We start from the raw sequence: 14,860 nt of genomic DNA on the forward strand, positions 1-14,860 counted from the left end.
CAGTTGAATGCCTGTTGGAGGAGCATCAAAATAAAGTGTTAGCAGATATTAAGCAGACAATCTAATAATACAAAGACACGTTACACGGCGTAAAAAAAAATCCTGCGGCGCGGTAGACGCGAATACACCTCATTCGCACGTCAAGTTCGTGCAAATGGGACAAATTGAGCATCTGGCGCATTAAGCGCGAATGATTTAGTTAGTGCTATTTGTGCATTCACACATTTGACACGAATTCACGTCGGCCGCCCGAGTTGAAATATCTGAACTTTGGCGTCAATTCGCGCCGCGTTAACCAATCAGGAGCCTGGTGCTTGCCAACGTGGTGAAGTATCTGGATGCTTCAAAAAATTATTTTGTAATATGACTAAATGCCTGGTGTTGTTCTAATGCATAACAAAGCAAATATTTTATCACTTAAAACTTTATTTCTATACACGTTTATTTTGTATTGAATGCTATTCATTCCATATCTAGAATATGAAATATTATTATGATGTAAAGACAACCAATATACATAAGTTCGTGTCTGAACGTGAGAGAAAAAAATCACAGGACAGGTTAATAACTTTTAGCTCTATTTATCATCAACTTTTAGCTCTATTTATCATCAAAACAAATGAGAGATTAGATGGATGAGGGCGAGGGTGATCCTCGCTCCGATGCGGGACAACAGGTCATCAAACTGGGCGCGGCGCAGCTCCTGGAGCGAGCAAATGGTGAAACTCGTCAAACAAACGGTTCACCTCCGAAGGGTCCGGAGGACACACATACGGCGACGATGATCCCCACGCTGCTGTTCTGCTATCCAGAATAAAAACAGAGCGGACTCTCTCGATTAATGCTCGATCAACATAAAAAGATACTGTTTCGATCGCGACGAGCATAAATTTCGCTTCAAACTTTTGTTTTTACGCGCGTCAGTTTCACTCTTGACGCGCAAATTAACACAAAGTGGTCAAGCGTTAAACTAGACGCGGTAGACGCGAATTTGACGCGCTATTCGCGTCCGGTATGAACGCAAAGTAAGACCTCAAGCACAGATGCATTATACTGTTGCACACACATGTATCTTCTTTCTCAACTGTTTATGTTTACTTAAAACATAAGCACAATAAACACAAATTGACCGGCATTTTGACATTATTTTGCGAAATTACATTATTTGCAGCGAAAAAGAACTCGATTTAGTATCGAGTCAAAGCTACGTGTACGCACTTAAAGAGTAACTAAACCCTAAACCAACTTTTTTTAGTTAATGATCTGTAAGAATGGATCTTTATTAATACCAGCTATTGATTCGAGTAACTTTGACATTTGTGTAGTCTTTTATTTCTACAATATATGGTGTAAAAACGTCTTAGTGCTGCCCTCTTCAGGTTGAACGGTGGCTACTGCAGTTGAATTTTCCTATTGGATGTTCCGCACTTCGTGACGTACGCAGGTTTCAGCTCACCACGCTCTTAGTACCAGCTACGCCCTTCGGCAGTACAAAAACCAGCTTGTTTCGTCAAAACCACTAATAGCGAGTCAGGAGTTGGAATTGCAAGTATTGAAAATGATCAGGATAGAGTGTTTTAGCATCTATTACGTCCCCTCTCTCCGCTGGGGTCTGCCCAATTTTTCAGCATTTTTCAAATATTGCCAGTGGGTGGAGTCAGGCTCTGACCAGGGGTTAAGTTACCCTTTAAAATGATGTGCAATATAAACAATCCTATTTTAAAATTCAAACCCTGTAACACCAAAAATATTCCTCCAGAGCAAACGAAACAAGTGAGTGAAGGGAGGCGGGTTTGTGTGTCAACTCGCTCACAGAGTTATGAGAGAGCGAGAAAGTACAGCTGGCATTGTGCGTCTATTCTGCGAAAAAATAAGTATTGGAAGCAGATATTTCAAAATCGATATTTTTGACAATATTGCTCTTAGTTTATTATTTCAGATGCCTTTTTAAAAGGCTAAATATAGTTCATAAAATTCAGTGACTGCGTTATACGTCACTGCTGAAATCCATCTGCATTTGGTGGATTGGCGGGTGTAAATGTCACGTCCTGACTACTCTAATGAGAGTTAGTTGATGTGTATTGTGTACTGTAGTTGCAAAATTGCTTATGGTCTAATGTGGACCATCAAAATAAAGTGTTACAACTTTTTAAATAAACGCATGACCGAAACTATGTGGTAGCAACACTAAACACCTAAGTAAACACCCCCAAATGAAACTATGAGCTGGAACATTCTGTAAAGTTGAGGTCACCTACAGCAACAATGCAGCCAATACATCAGGCATTGCTGAAATATATGTAAAAAAAGAATTCAGGTGATTGTCAAAATTAGTGACACCTGATTTTAGTAGCCACTGGGAATCTAACATTTACAACATTCAGTAACATTCCTTGTCAAGTTTAAAACCCTCACACTACTTTGACAAATTGGAAATATCTTCACCTGAGGCTTAACAACAGACAAAGGATTTAAACAGGGTATATGACAGGTCAAGTCACACTAAAAAAAAAGGTAGGTCTCTGTTTTTAAACGAAAACGCAGCAGTGTGGAGGAAGCCTAAGGCTGCAGATTATGTGACTCCATCCATGCAGAAAATGTATTAAGTATTCACACATTTTTAGTGAATGTAGATAAACTTTTTGACTCCAAAAAGGAGTAACCTTTAGTGAGATGGAACTCATCTCCTACTGTTCTATCACTATTCAGCTAGTATCAACCTCTTCAGGATGCATCCAGATCCATATAGGCTGAAATTGTGAAGTTAAGTAGTAATGTCTAAAATTGGAAAGGTTTAGCCCGCCTTTCTTATATGGTGCTTGAAGTTTAAGAAGTTTTACTGTAGGGTTTTTGCCTTTCCATAAAAAAGCCTGAAAGCACTTTATTTAGGAATAAGACTTGGGAATGTTCAAGAGGAAACACTGAAATTTATACATATATTTAGGTCAAATGTTCATTTTTATAACATTGTCTCTGCCAATTAATGATAATAGTAATTATTTCCATTTTAGCACATCATCTTTTACTCTTTCAAGAAGTATGGAGTCATTTTTTTGAACATGTCATCAAGTGTTAAATCAATAATCCAAATCCATTAGCGCACAGTGTTAGTGGTTTAACTATACATACATCAACTCATCTGGTATATTAGTAGGAAATGCTTCACTCTGGTGAAAAAAAAATAGCTCAATTTATAGCCAGATATTTGACAGCCATGGCAAATAATAAGGGAGATATAGGGCATCCCACCTCTAGACAATGTAAAGGTGCTTAACATAATACCATGTTGTGCTTTAGGGGAATTAAAAAATAGTTTTTAAAGTTTCATGGTTTCTAGGGTTGCTCAATTCAAGGCTCAATTCTGTCAAAAGCCTTTTCGGCATCCAGACAAAATAAACATTGATCATTTCTGCTTTTGAGCAACATCAATTAATAGCCTTCTAATATTATCAGAGCCTTGTCTATTCTTAAAGGGTTATAGTTCACCCAAAAATGAAAATTAAGTCATTAATTACTCACCCCCATGCTGTTCCAACCCCGTAAGACCTTCGTTCATCTTCGGAACACAAATAAAGATATTTTTGATTGAATCTGAGAGCTGGATCACTCCTTCATAGACTGCCTAAGGGACTGGCTCTTGACGGCCCAGAAAGTCATTAAAGAAAAGGTTTAAATATTCCATGTGCCTACAGCGGCTCAATTATAAGTTTATCAAGCGACGAGACTACTTTTTGTGCGAAAAAAACATAAATAACGACTTTATTCCACTATTCCATTACTTCCTTATGGGCGCATGCGCGAGAACTGAGACGAGGACGTTCTCATTCGTCTACTTCTTGTTACCGGCTGCTCACCGCTTAGGAGTTTTACCGCCACCTACCGTATAAAATGATGATCCATATATAAGGCACTCCGGATTATAAGGAACACTGTCGTTTTTTGAGAAGATTAAAGGCTTTTAAGTGCACCTTATAGTGCGGAAAATACGCAAATTGAAAAGCGTATGTACAGCGCGCATCTTCCTCTGCTTGTAAACAGAAAGTTTTGCGCTTCCAGCTATATCAGCACATCATCTTATACGGTAGGTGGCGGTAAAACTCCTAAGCGGTGAGCAGCCGGTAACAAGAAGTAGACGAATGAGAACGTCCTCGTCTCAGTTCTCGCGCATGCGCCCATAAGGAAGTAATAGAATAGTTGAATAAAGTCGTTATTTATGTTTTTTTCGCACAAAAAGTAGTCTCGTCGCTTGATAAACTTATAATTGAGCCGCTGTAGGCACATGGAATATTTAAACCTTTTCTTTAATGACTTTATGGGCCGTCAAGAGCCAGTCCCTTATGCAGTCTATGGAAGAGTGATCCAGCCCTCAGATTCAACCAAAAATATCTTTATTTGTGTTCCGAAGATGAACGAAGGTCTTACGGGGTTGGAACAGCATGGGGGTGAGTAATTAATGACTTAATTTTCATTTTTGGGTGAACTAACCCTTTAACAAATCCTGTCTGATCTAGATGTATTATTTTAGTAATTATAGAGCAAGCAATTTGGTCAATTAGCAAATAGCTTCCATCTGGACCATCTGTTCAGATAATGTTGTCACAGAGGTTTCGATACGGGTCAATTTGACCTGAATGTCAATGGTCATCCTGTCATTTTTTTGGACTAGAGTCTGTAACTATACTTCACCTTCCACATCTTCGCCAATTACTGGTTAGCGTGTCGAGGGTCGTTAGCTTCAGGAGAGTTATTGCTAATTGGTTGTGTTTTACGTTCTTTTCGGCGTAAACTGTGTTCTGCCATAAACAATAACACATTTCCTCAAAATTCTTCCAGTCAGGGAAATTAATTAAGGATTTTCTACGAATAATATAGCCAATCAAAGGAGCTCAATAAAGTACGTCTATCTTCACTGCCTGCATCACGTGCCCCTAACCCACCCCCCCCCCCACCCCCCCGAAAATACATTTTGATTTTATTTATCTCATGATACCTCAAGTACTGTTATTTTTCTGTGGAACACTAAAGAATTTCAATTTGGTTTCCTCAGTTTAACTAAGTTCAGCACACTTTTTTAAATGCATGACAGTTGATCCTACTTATTTACAGTTTGTTGTACTTTAAAAATCTCTGGAAAAATCCAGTTTGGTAGGTTTTTTTCTATGTCAGTGATGATAACACTTGTCCTTCAAGTGTATCAGTTCCTCATTCCCAAAAAAGTGGTCATGTAAGTAAAAATGCAAACACGTGCAATTGCACGTTTACATTTATGCAATTACAATCTGTTTATTACCCCTAAAAAAGACCCCTGTTTTACTTTTTTATTCCATTATCATTTTCTCAGGCCAAACTGTTATAAAACTGAAACCATATCTAATTGTCGTAGTCACTGTGCCTATAACAATGAAGTTGTATTGTGTTCACACTCTTTGCTCTTTACTTAAAAAAACTTCAAAAAGTGGTTATGTAAAAATAAGTCTAGTCATTCTAGACTTCACCTTCCCAGAAATGCAGATTTCACAATAGAAAAGTCAGGCCTAACTGGTCTCAAAAATATGTCGCCAGAGCACCATTCAATCACACTCTAAGAAAACAAGCCTGTATTCCTTTCAAAGTTCAAAGTCGCATGTTAAAATTCTTGCATGTGCAATACATTTTAAACTTTCACTAATTGTATACTCAATAAGTGAGACTTCTTCTCATTTGTGTTTCTCTGGTAAAATACAGAGGCCCCTCCAGCAAAATTAATACATTTCTAAATTAATATTAAAATAAAATTGCCTTAATAAGAAGGTAAACAAGCCTTGCAAATTGAACTTTTGATTGAACTTACCATAAATACAGAAAATTATTTAGCATTATGCAATTACATAAGACTATATAAAAAGTATACACTAAAAGTATAATGTGAATTTTGCACCCGATGACCCCTTTAAAAGGATAGTTCACTTTGAAATTAAGTTTTTATATGTTTTAGCTTACCTCAAGGGCATCCAAGATGTAGGTGTCTTTGTTTCCACAGTATTTTCAATTTTGACATTTTTCAGTCAAACCGTTGTTGTCTATCAGTCATACACTGGAGGGTAAGGGGCACAGAAAAGCATGCACAGAGAAGTCAAAATTAAACATGATTTAATGACTCATAAATGTAAGTACACATTGATGGCCTAAGACACGAAACGAGCGGTTTGTGTGAGAAAACGAACAGAATTTATATAGTTTTTACCACTTGTAATCATAACCATGACAAAATGATCTGACTGCACGGGTGCTTCGGTCTGCGCATGCGCCGGAAGTGATCGCTTGCGCGCCTACGTCACTCTTTGTTTATACAGAGATTTCGGAAGTTTTACCTTTCACTAAACATATTCAGATATACGGGAAACCGCAATGGAAGACGATTTCGATACATCTAAATATGTTTAGTAAAAGGTAAAACTTCCGAAATCTCCGTGTAAATATTGAGTGACGTCACACGCAAGCGATCACTTCCGGCGTAAAATTGAACTGATTCAGTTCGGTTCAGTTGGACATTGCACAACTGATTCAGATCACTTGGACGTCACTGTGATTACACAAGGTAAAAACAATATAAATACTGTTCGTTTTCTCACAAAAACCGCTCGTTTCGTGTCTTAGGCCATCAGTGTGTACTTACATTCACGAGTCATTAAATCATGTTTAATTTTGACTTCTCTGTGCATGCTTTTTGGTGGACCCCCTTAGCCTCCAGTGTATGACTGAAAGACAACAACGGTTTGACCAAAAATACTGTGGAAACAAAGACACCTACATGCCCTTGAGGTAAGCTAAAACATATCAAAACTTAATTTCAAAGTGAACTATCCCTTTAAGAGTGAGAGTATCTGTGTCTGCAGCAAACACTGTGTTGAGTGACAGAGACAGGGTGTTGTTTGCAAAACGTGACAAAAACACATTTTGTGATGAATGATTTAGTGATAGTGATGAGGGACAGAGCTATGATTTTATGATGGATGGATAGATAGATAGATATCTGCAGATTTCGTTATATTTTTTAGTCATTTTGTAGCACTGATCTTTGCTTTAATATCTTTCTTGCTTTATTACCATTCTAGGAAGCTGTGGTACTTACTCATGTCATAGAAATGCTGCCAGAAGGCTTCCATCCAGCTATGTGTGTCTTCAGGTGTGCGCGTGACAATTGTATACGTGTTTTTTTCGCCACACTGGTTGGTTATGGTGATACTTTGAGTATGTAAAGCCGGATCTCTCTCTGTGGCACGCACACGAGTTTCCTAAAGAAAGTATGCACACACTTGGTTTCTGCAAATTCTGCATTTCATAAGCAGTAGCATGTAGGACCATGTAGTAAACAACTTTTAAAACCATGTATGTTGTAATACTGGACTGAAAGACATATGCAGCACGTTTCACAGCCTTTTCCTGGAATAACTCACATAACATAACATGATCTAAATCCCCTCTGTTGACTAAAAGATGCCACTACAACTGCTGCATTGATAATCCTCACCTTATTAATGGGAATAGTAAACAGGGGTGTCTCTAAAGAATCTGTATCATTTTGCTGCTGGTAACACTTCAAATCAGATCCATTCAGGACCCCGTAGACGTCTCTCCAGTCCTCAGGATTGGTCTCTGACTAGGGTACAAAAATACATAACCTGAATGAATAGGGAATTGGAAAATAATGTTCGTTTATTACAATAATTACAATAATAAATTATTTTTTTATACCCGAATTCTGAGTTTTCCACACATGACATCTTGAGTCATACAGTGAGGCTGAGCCACAAGCTGACAGCACACATTACCATAGAGAGGCAACCAGAACGAAGAGTCCTCTGAAATACAGATGAAAACAGATAACAAAACGAGAATAGATCATGAACAACAGATGACGGTTAGAGATTTTTTTTTTTTTTTTTTTACAGATCATAGATTTTAATTGTATTCTCAGACTTTTGGACCACGTTATACATAAAACACATATTTAATGGGTTCTGTGAACATTAATATCAAGGGTTTTCTTACCTGCGTCTGATATAGTCAGGTCATGGGTTCGGAAAGAGTTCTGTACGTGGCACAGGGTCAGAGATGTATGGGCCAGGAGGTGATATTTAGGGCCCCTGAGGACAAGAGGTGGTATTGAGGGTGAACACCACATTTATTAAGATTTTAAAAGAACAAAATATTCAGTTCTGATAAAACTGAAACATTTAGAACGGACAGTAATACATTTTTTGAGTTGAAGTACATAAAAAAAATCATAAAAACTTGTATTTTTAATCAAGTGCAACCTTATAGGAGGCATTTCAAGAAAAAATGTAAAAGAATTTTCACTAAAAATGTACATATTTTGCATATATTTACATTTTTAATTTTAAGTTTGTTTGTAATTTCCAATTTTGTCAGTAATGATTCTGTAACGCAATAAAAAAACGGTAAAATAAATACAAATATAATTATGTATAATCACAATTAAAATAATGAAATAATAAGAATGAAAAGAGATAATTATTTTAAGTGGTCCTTTATTCTCATGAAAATAACTTAACAACATTTCATTTTTATATTAAAAATTTAAAAAAAAAATGTTTTGAAATGTGAAAAAAGATCCAGACATGTTCTTGGCAGGCTTTATGAGATTTACCCTAAAAATATTTAACTGGTTTCAACATCTCTCTCCATCCATCTCTTTCTTTTTCTCTGCTTTGCTTTTTTAGCCCTCATCTCAGACAGACTGAATGTTGAGAAAGGAAATAAGTCAAGGTGTGTCTGTCTGTACTGCCAGTCATTACAGATGCATCTGTTTATGTTTGTAAACTGGTTTTGGCGGATGCAGCCCCATGTGTGAGACACTGTACACATATACGGTATATGAGATATTTCTCTAGGTGATTGCATATATACTGCCACCTCACCGTACAGACAGAGTGGGCAACAGAACCGGTGATTCGCCACCGGGTGAACTCGCTCCTCCCGATGAACTCCCTCCTCCCGAAACGGTTCTACTACCATGGGAACTACAGGAAGCTGCTGTCTCCAAAGTTGCCAAGAACTTCTTACTGGAGGCACTTCCCAGCCGGCTCAGTCTCCGAGTGGATAAGCCCACGCTGAACTCCTCCTCCACACAGCAGCTGTAGAGCTCCACCCGCAGGTCAAAGCCTGGAGGTGCGTCAGTGCTATGAAAACATTATATGAGTACTCAGAGAGGACATTTGACTTGAAATATCTTTATTATTTATATATATAATAATTTATTTAACTATTGGGAATTTTTTTTGTCAGATACAATTTAAAGACTACACTAATCAAGCATTGCCACTAATAAATATGACATGATGAGATATTGACAATTTAAAAGACATTTTTGACATGAAAAAAAGTAAAAAATTAACAAGTCATCCATTCATTCTGGAGAAATAATAGGAAATAAAAGGAAACACATCTCACAATATCACTGGTTCATTGAAACAGATGTCTGTGAGCGTCCTGTCCACTATTACGAGATCTGTATCGTGAATCTCTGGGCCCACCTGCAGCAGACAGAACACCGCACACTGGTGCAGCTCTGAACAGAGACAAGAGGGACACAAAGACAGAAAACGTGTGGAAAAAATAAAGACAAAAATGACTTTGTGGGCATATATATTTGTCAAACTCACCTTTTTTGTTTTTGAAATACTCGGAGTCTTTCCACATGAGAGGAATACGAATATCTAAGGATAAGCAAATTAAAAAAATCCAAGTAAATAAATATAGCCTACATATGGTGAGATGTTCTGTTTTTCTCTGTGTGTAACCGCACCTGAAATGGCTACTTTTCCAGTACAAGGCAATCGCTCAGACCCTCCACCAGATGACCTAAAAAACCATTCAATAAATGGATCAAAGGTAGGCATCATCTATCCGTCCAACTTTACTCCAACTCGCTATGCATCAATACCCCAGCCTAAAGAATATACCTTCGTCCTGCTCTCTGCATAGCCTGGGCTTCCTTCATGCGCTGCAGCTGGGTCATGAGGGCCAGTATGCGGCTGTTGGATGTGAGGAGAGTCTTGGAAGCCTCCAGAGCCTGTTCTCTCTGAGAACATGCAGCTAAAAGCTTACAGGTCCCTTCTCTGATCCTCACCTCCCTCTCGATCTGCCTCTGAACCTCTGAGTCCTGCAGATTGATGGAGAAAGACACAAGAGTAGTCATAACCACAGTTAACCCAAACCATTACCTGACCGGCGTCTGATGCATATTAAAGCAAACAAACAAACAAATAAATGGCAGAAGTTGGCTGATACATCAGTGGCATTTTATAGATTTATTTATTTATTTTAGGTTTTAAATTTTAGTTTAATTTTTAGTTATTACGTAATCTGCTTTTGTCATTTTATTCATTTAAGTTTTTTTTCAGTTTTTATTTAATTCCAGTAAATAATTTTTTGTTGGGATTAAGTTTTTTTTACCTAATGTTTGTATTTTATTGTAGGTTTATATCAAATAAGAAAGTTTTCAGAAAAGTTTTTAGTGATTTTAGTTTTAGTTAATGATGTATAGGCCTATACACACACAGATATATATAAATATATATATACACACACACACATATATAGGCCTATACGTTAACTATATAAATATATATATATATATATATATATACATATATATACATATTATTATTATTTGCTATATGATTATTATGACACTATGATTATGCCATATGGTCAAAGACCTACTTTACTTTTTGAACTCTCTTTATCTCCAGTAAATGATCCTCCTAAGCTACACACATACCGACAGCGCTTTCAGTGGGTTTAAGCTTGGATAAGCCATGATCTAAGACTAAGCCCTGAACCCCAAAAGCACGTCTTTTGTCTCATGAAGCAATCTGTATGGATATTTATCTTTACCTCCAGAAAGTGCAATTCAGGGTTATTTTTTATGAATTTTAAGCCATTGTATAGATTAGCAAGATACTTTTGTCACATGCCTCAGCTTACTCGCTTGTGGAATTGACCAAAAATGAAACTTACACTGTAAAAAAATATTGTTGGTTTAACTTAAAAAATTAAGTAACCTGGTTGCCTTAAAATTTTAAGTTGATTGAACTGGAAAAAGTGAGTGAATACAATGAAGGAGATCATCAGAAACTCAAAATAATAAGTTATCTGAACTAAATAAATTATTTAAGTTGATTTGACAAAAGAAAAAAATGTTGTAATAACAAATCTTGAATATATTTTTTTACAGTGTATTAGTTGCATTTGAATAAACTGTCAGTTTAAATATAAATAATATTTGTAGCAATTACTTTCTTAGCGTATATTTAACAACTTAGTGCTGTTATAATGTTATAATTAAAGTCAGTTTTCGTTAATTGAAATAAACCTGATTGAAATAAAATAAAATAAAATAAAATATAAACATCAGATTAAAAACTTAAGCTTTAAAACTTAGCAAAATAAGAAATGTTGCCTTGACAACTAATTTAAATTAATTAAGTTGGAGTTGAAGCACTAAAACCGCAAAAAAAAAATATAAATTAAAAGCTAAAATTAAATAGAAATAATTAAAAACAACAAAAACTATTTAAAATGACAAAAGCATTTATCAAAATTACTAAAGCCAAAATTAAAACTGAAAATATAAAAATAAAAAGCGAATTTAAAATACGAATACTCTAATAGTACATAAAGAAATACTAAAATAACACGGCACTGAGATTTTTCCTAATGTGCCAAAAAAAAACACAGCCGAGAGCTCTGGGGTGATTTGCATAGACTACTAAGACTAGTTTTACAAGTTAGTCATCCATTTTTTTCTTCAAGACTGTTCATGACTTTTTTTAAGTTAGTTACATAAATGTACATTGGTCTAATTTGATACCGAACAGTAAGACTGATTACCCCCAACTAACTGCTAGTTGACCATACTAGTCCTTAAGACACTGTCTTAACATAATGGCTATGTTTATGCAACTGGCCCCAGAAAACATTCAGCCTGCAAGAAACACAAAAAGCTAAACGGCGCTAAAACAAAAACCCTTTGTTTGTTTTCTATTTCTGTACTCATTCTAAGTTTATGGTCTACATACAGTGAGTGAGCCAGTAAAATACCTCTTTAATCTGTTCACATCCTCTCAAATGTGACGTAAAGAGCCACAGTTACGTAAGAGTTGAAATGGAGTGATATAAGTGTGTGTTCTCATCACCACAAAAAACTGCATATTTATGGTAATAATAAATCTGAGGGTTTATAAATCCAAACAAATTATTTATGCATTAAAATCAAACAAATTAAAGGAATTTACCAATGTAATTATCAATCCACACTGTACTCAAACCACAACTGAATATGTGTCAAAGGATCTGAAGAAGAAAAAAAAAAGATTAGGCCTAGATAATGTGTACAAGGGTTGATATGGACTGTAAACTGATAATGTTTCTGCTATGACTGTGAATAATTTCAGACAGCTGGTAACTTCATGAGTTTCAATACTTCTGAGTATAAGGGAATCTTTTATCTTTTATGTTTAATTATGAAGTTACAAGACTCAAATAATAATGTCATTGTGATTTATGAAGTATGATTTATATTGTATTCATATTAATGAGGGCTAGTTCCTAATTGTGCATTTAAAGGAATCGTTCATTTATAGATGAAAATTGTCATCATTTGATGCATTGATGCATTTCTACTGCATGCCATATGACCTCAAGTCAAGTTCAAATGACTTGAAATATCTTGTATATTTACTAAATTACTTCTAATTAGGAGGTTCACGGCACACTCCTTGTTCACTTTTATTATAAGTGTTCAAAATATTCTTTCGAAATTCTCTTTTTCTGTTCTACAGAATAAAGAAAGAAAGCCATACAGATTTAGAGTGACATGAGGGCGGTTAAAAGTATTCAGTTACACAAAAGCACTTACTGAAGATTGATCTCGGCACACTTCCAAAGAATAGGGCACGTGTAATTGCTCTTAAAGATTTTTCCCTGACTAGTATGTTCAATCTTGCTGCTGCTCATTTTTCTTTTTGCCAACAGTTAGTACAAATGAGACAAGTGTTGCTACAAAATGAGTGTGGATAGCACTGCTCAGATAACTTGATCTCTGAGAAATGTTGTGTATTGAAGTGTTACTTTTCTGAAACTAGCTCTAGGCACGTGTGAGATTACTGCCGAGGAGGAAAAAAACATTAAAGCGATTCTTAAAAACACAAGGCTATCAAATAAAAAAGTCAGTCTTTAAATCAGTCCAAAAAACAGAGATTGTACAACAACAACAAATCTAACAAATCCACAGTATGCTTTGTACTGTCAGTGAATACATGATTTAGCCTAAAGGGTTAGTTCACCCAAAAATCAAAATTCTGTCATTATTTACTCACCCTCACATTGTTCCAAACCTGTATGATTTTCTTTCTTCTGCTGAACACAAAATAATTTATTTTGAAAAATGGTTGATGGACCCTATTTACTTTTTTTCTCCATATGGAAGTCAAAGGAGTAGGCTACTGTTTGGCTTTCGACATTTTTTAAAATAGCTTATTTGTGTTCAACAGAACAAAGATATTCATACAGGTTTGGAACAATTTTAGAGTGAGTAAATGGTGATGCAATTTTAATTTTTGGGTGAACTATCCCTTAACAATATGGTGTAGCGCAGTCTGATCCATGTTTTATTAGATGAATAGGGGACTTCATGTTATAAATAATTAGCCTACACAATTATACTACGATATTGAATCCAACCTCCAACAAAATCCTGCACACTAAAATGAGATCTTACCAAATATACTAGACTGAAATCCAATGCAAAATGTTGCCCATCTTAGCCATAATCCTAATTTATAGCCTACACATACCAATAAGAACTAACTCAACAAAGTCCCCAGACAGCAACTATGGGCCCAGATCAGACCATGTGGATTCTACGCGTACCAGATGTGGGTACGCGTACCTGGGATATGAATGAGCAACGCCTGCGCATTAAAATCGAGTTTTTTCGGTGGTGTTGTGATGAGTTTGTTGTGGTTCTGCACATGCGCAGGTGTGCTGCTGCGATCGCTCACCTGTGCGGAATCCTCCAGCACACTCATGCGGAACCGGCCTCTCTTCACCTCCATCTCCATCGCGGATCCGCGGGCCACAGTGGCTCTGGAAGTTTGGTTCCTGCAGAACATTATTGCTCTATGTTGAAAATCCAACTCAAGCAACCATCCAAAGCGACCGAGTGTTTACTAAGTGAAACTGTTAAATTAAAAATAAAGATAAATTCCGTCCCAAATGTATAAATATATACTTTAAATGCGTCATTAGTATATTTGTTCTAAAATCCCGCTGGACATGTGGAAACAACTATGGAAAACGGGGTGTTTTTCTTCACCAGTTCGTGGTATGGGTGGCGCCTAGAGTTGTGAACACACTGAAAACAGACTGTGGACTGAAACACAATGAAACAGCGCCGCCATTGTTGTTGTTTAGTAGTGAATTAAGTTGTCCAATGGCACAGACTTTTTATTCCGCCAGGGGGCGATTGACGGCTCAAAAAACGAATCCTCCATTAAACCCATTCAAATTCCATGACATAGTTTAGAATTTAGAAACATCTACACGCTAACCAATCTTCATTTGAATCTACTGATTCTGAATATTGCTGACATCTAACGTTACAAATCGAAACTCCCACCAACAACCTATAACAACAAACAAATTAAGCACTAAATAAGCGAGTAGCCTACACCATAAATCCATTTTCCAAACCGTGTTTCAGTCTTATCCCAAATTACTACTTACACACCTACAGGCTATGGTGTTTATATTCGGACTATCGTCGAAAACAAAAACAGAGAGAAGTATCTCC

General features: G+C 36.3%; 1 protein-coding gene across 2 annotated transcripts in view; it reads right to left on the reverse strand.

Moving 5' to 3' along the window:
- Positions 1-14,426, reverse strand: part of rtknb (rhotekin b) — a 32,432-nt gene extending 18,006 nt beyond the window's left edge. Inside the window, exons 1-11 of one of the 2 annotated variants that reach the window (XM_089123662.1) lie at positions 14,070-14,426; positions 9,966-10,165; positions 9,809-9,864; positions 9,666-9,719; positions 9,454-9,571; positions 8,922-9,182; positions 8,032-8,126; positions 7,735-7,841; positions 7,511-7,639; positions 7,112-7,274; positions 735-804 (exon numbers count right to left, since the gene is read on the reverse strand). In XM_089123662.1, coding sequence (XP_088979788.1) covers positions 743-804; positions 7,112-7,274; positions 7,511-7,639; positions 7,735-7,841; positions 8,032-8,126; positions 8,922-9,182; positions 9,454-9,571; positions 9,666-9,719; positions 9,809-9,864; positions 9,966-10,165; positions 14,070-14,180 — 1,356 coding nt within the window. In that variant the 5' untranslated portion in view covers positions 14,181-14,426 and the 3' untranslated portion in view covers positions 735-742. Of the gene's footprint in view, positions 1-734; positions 805-7,111; positions 7,275-7,510; positions 7,640-7,734; positions 7,842-8,031; positions 8,127-8,921; positions 9,183-9,453; positions 9,572-9,665; positions 9,720-9,808; positions 9,865-9,965; positions 10,166-14,069 lie in introns of those variants that run through there. The other variant, XM_039688357.2, reaches the window with a different exon arrangement.
- Between the last annotated feature and the right edge of the window lie 434 nt (positions 14,427-14,860).

This window comes from Pimephales promelas, chromosome 19 (genome assembly GCF_988280905.1).
Source record: "Pimephales promelas chromosome 19, fPimPro1.hap1.1, whole genome shotgun sequence".
NCBI classification, from domain to species: Eukaryota; Metazoa; Chordata; class Actinopteri; order Cypriniformes; family Leuciscidae; genus Pimephales; species Pimephales promelas.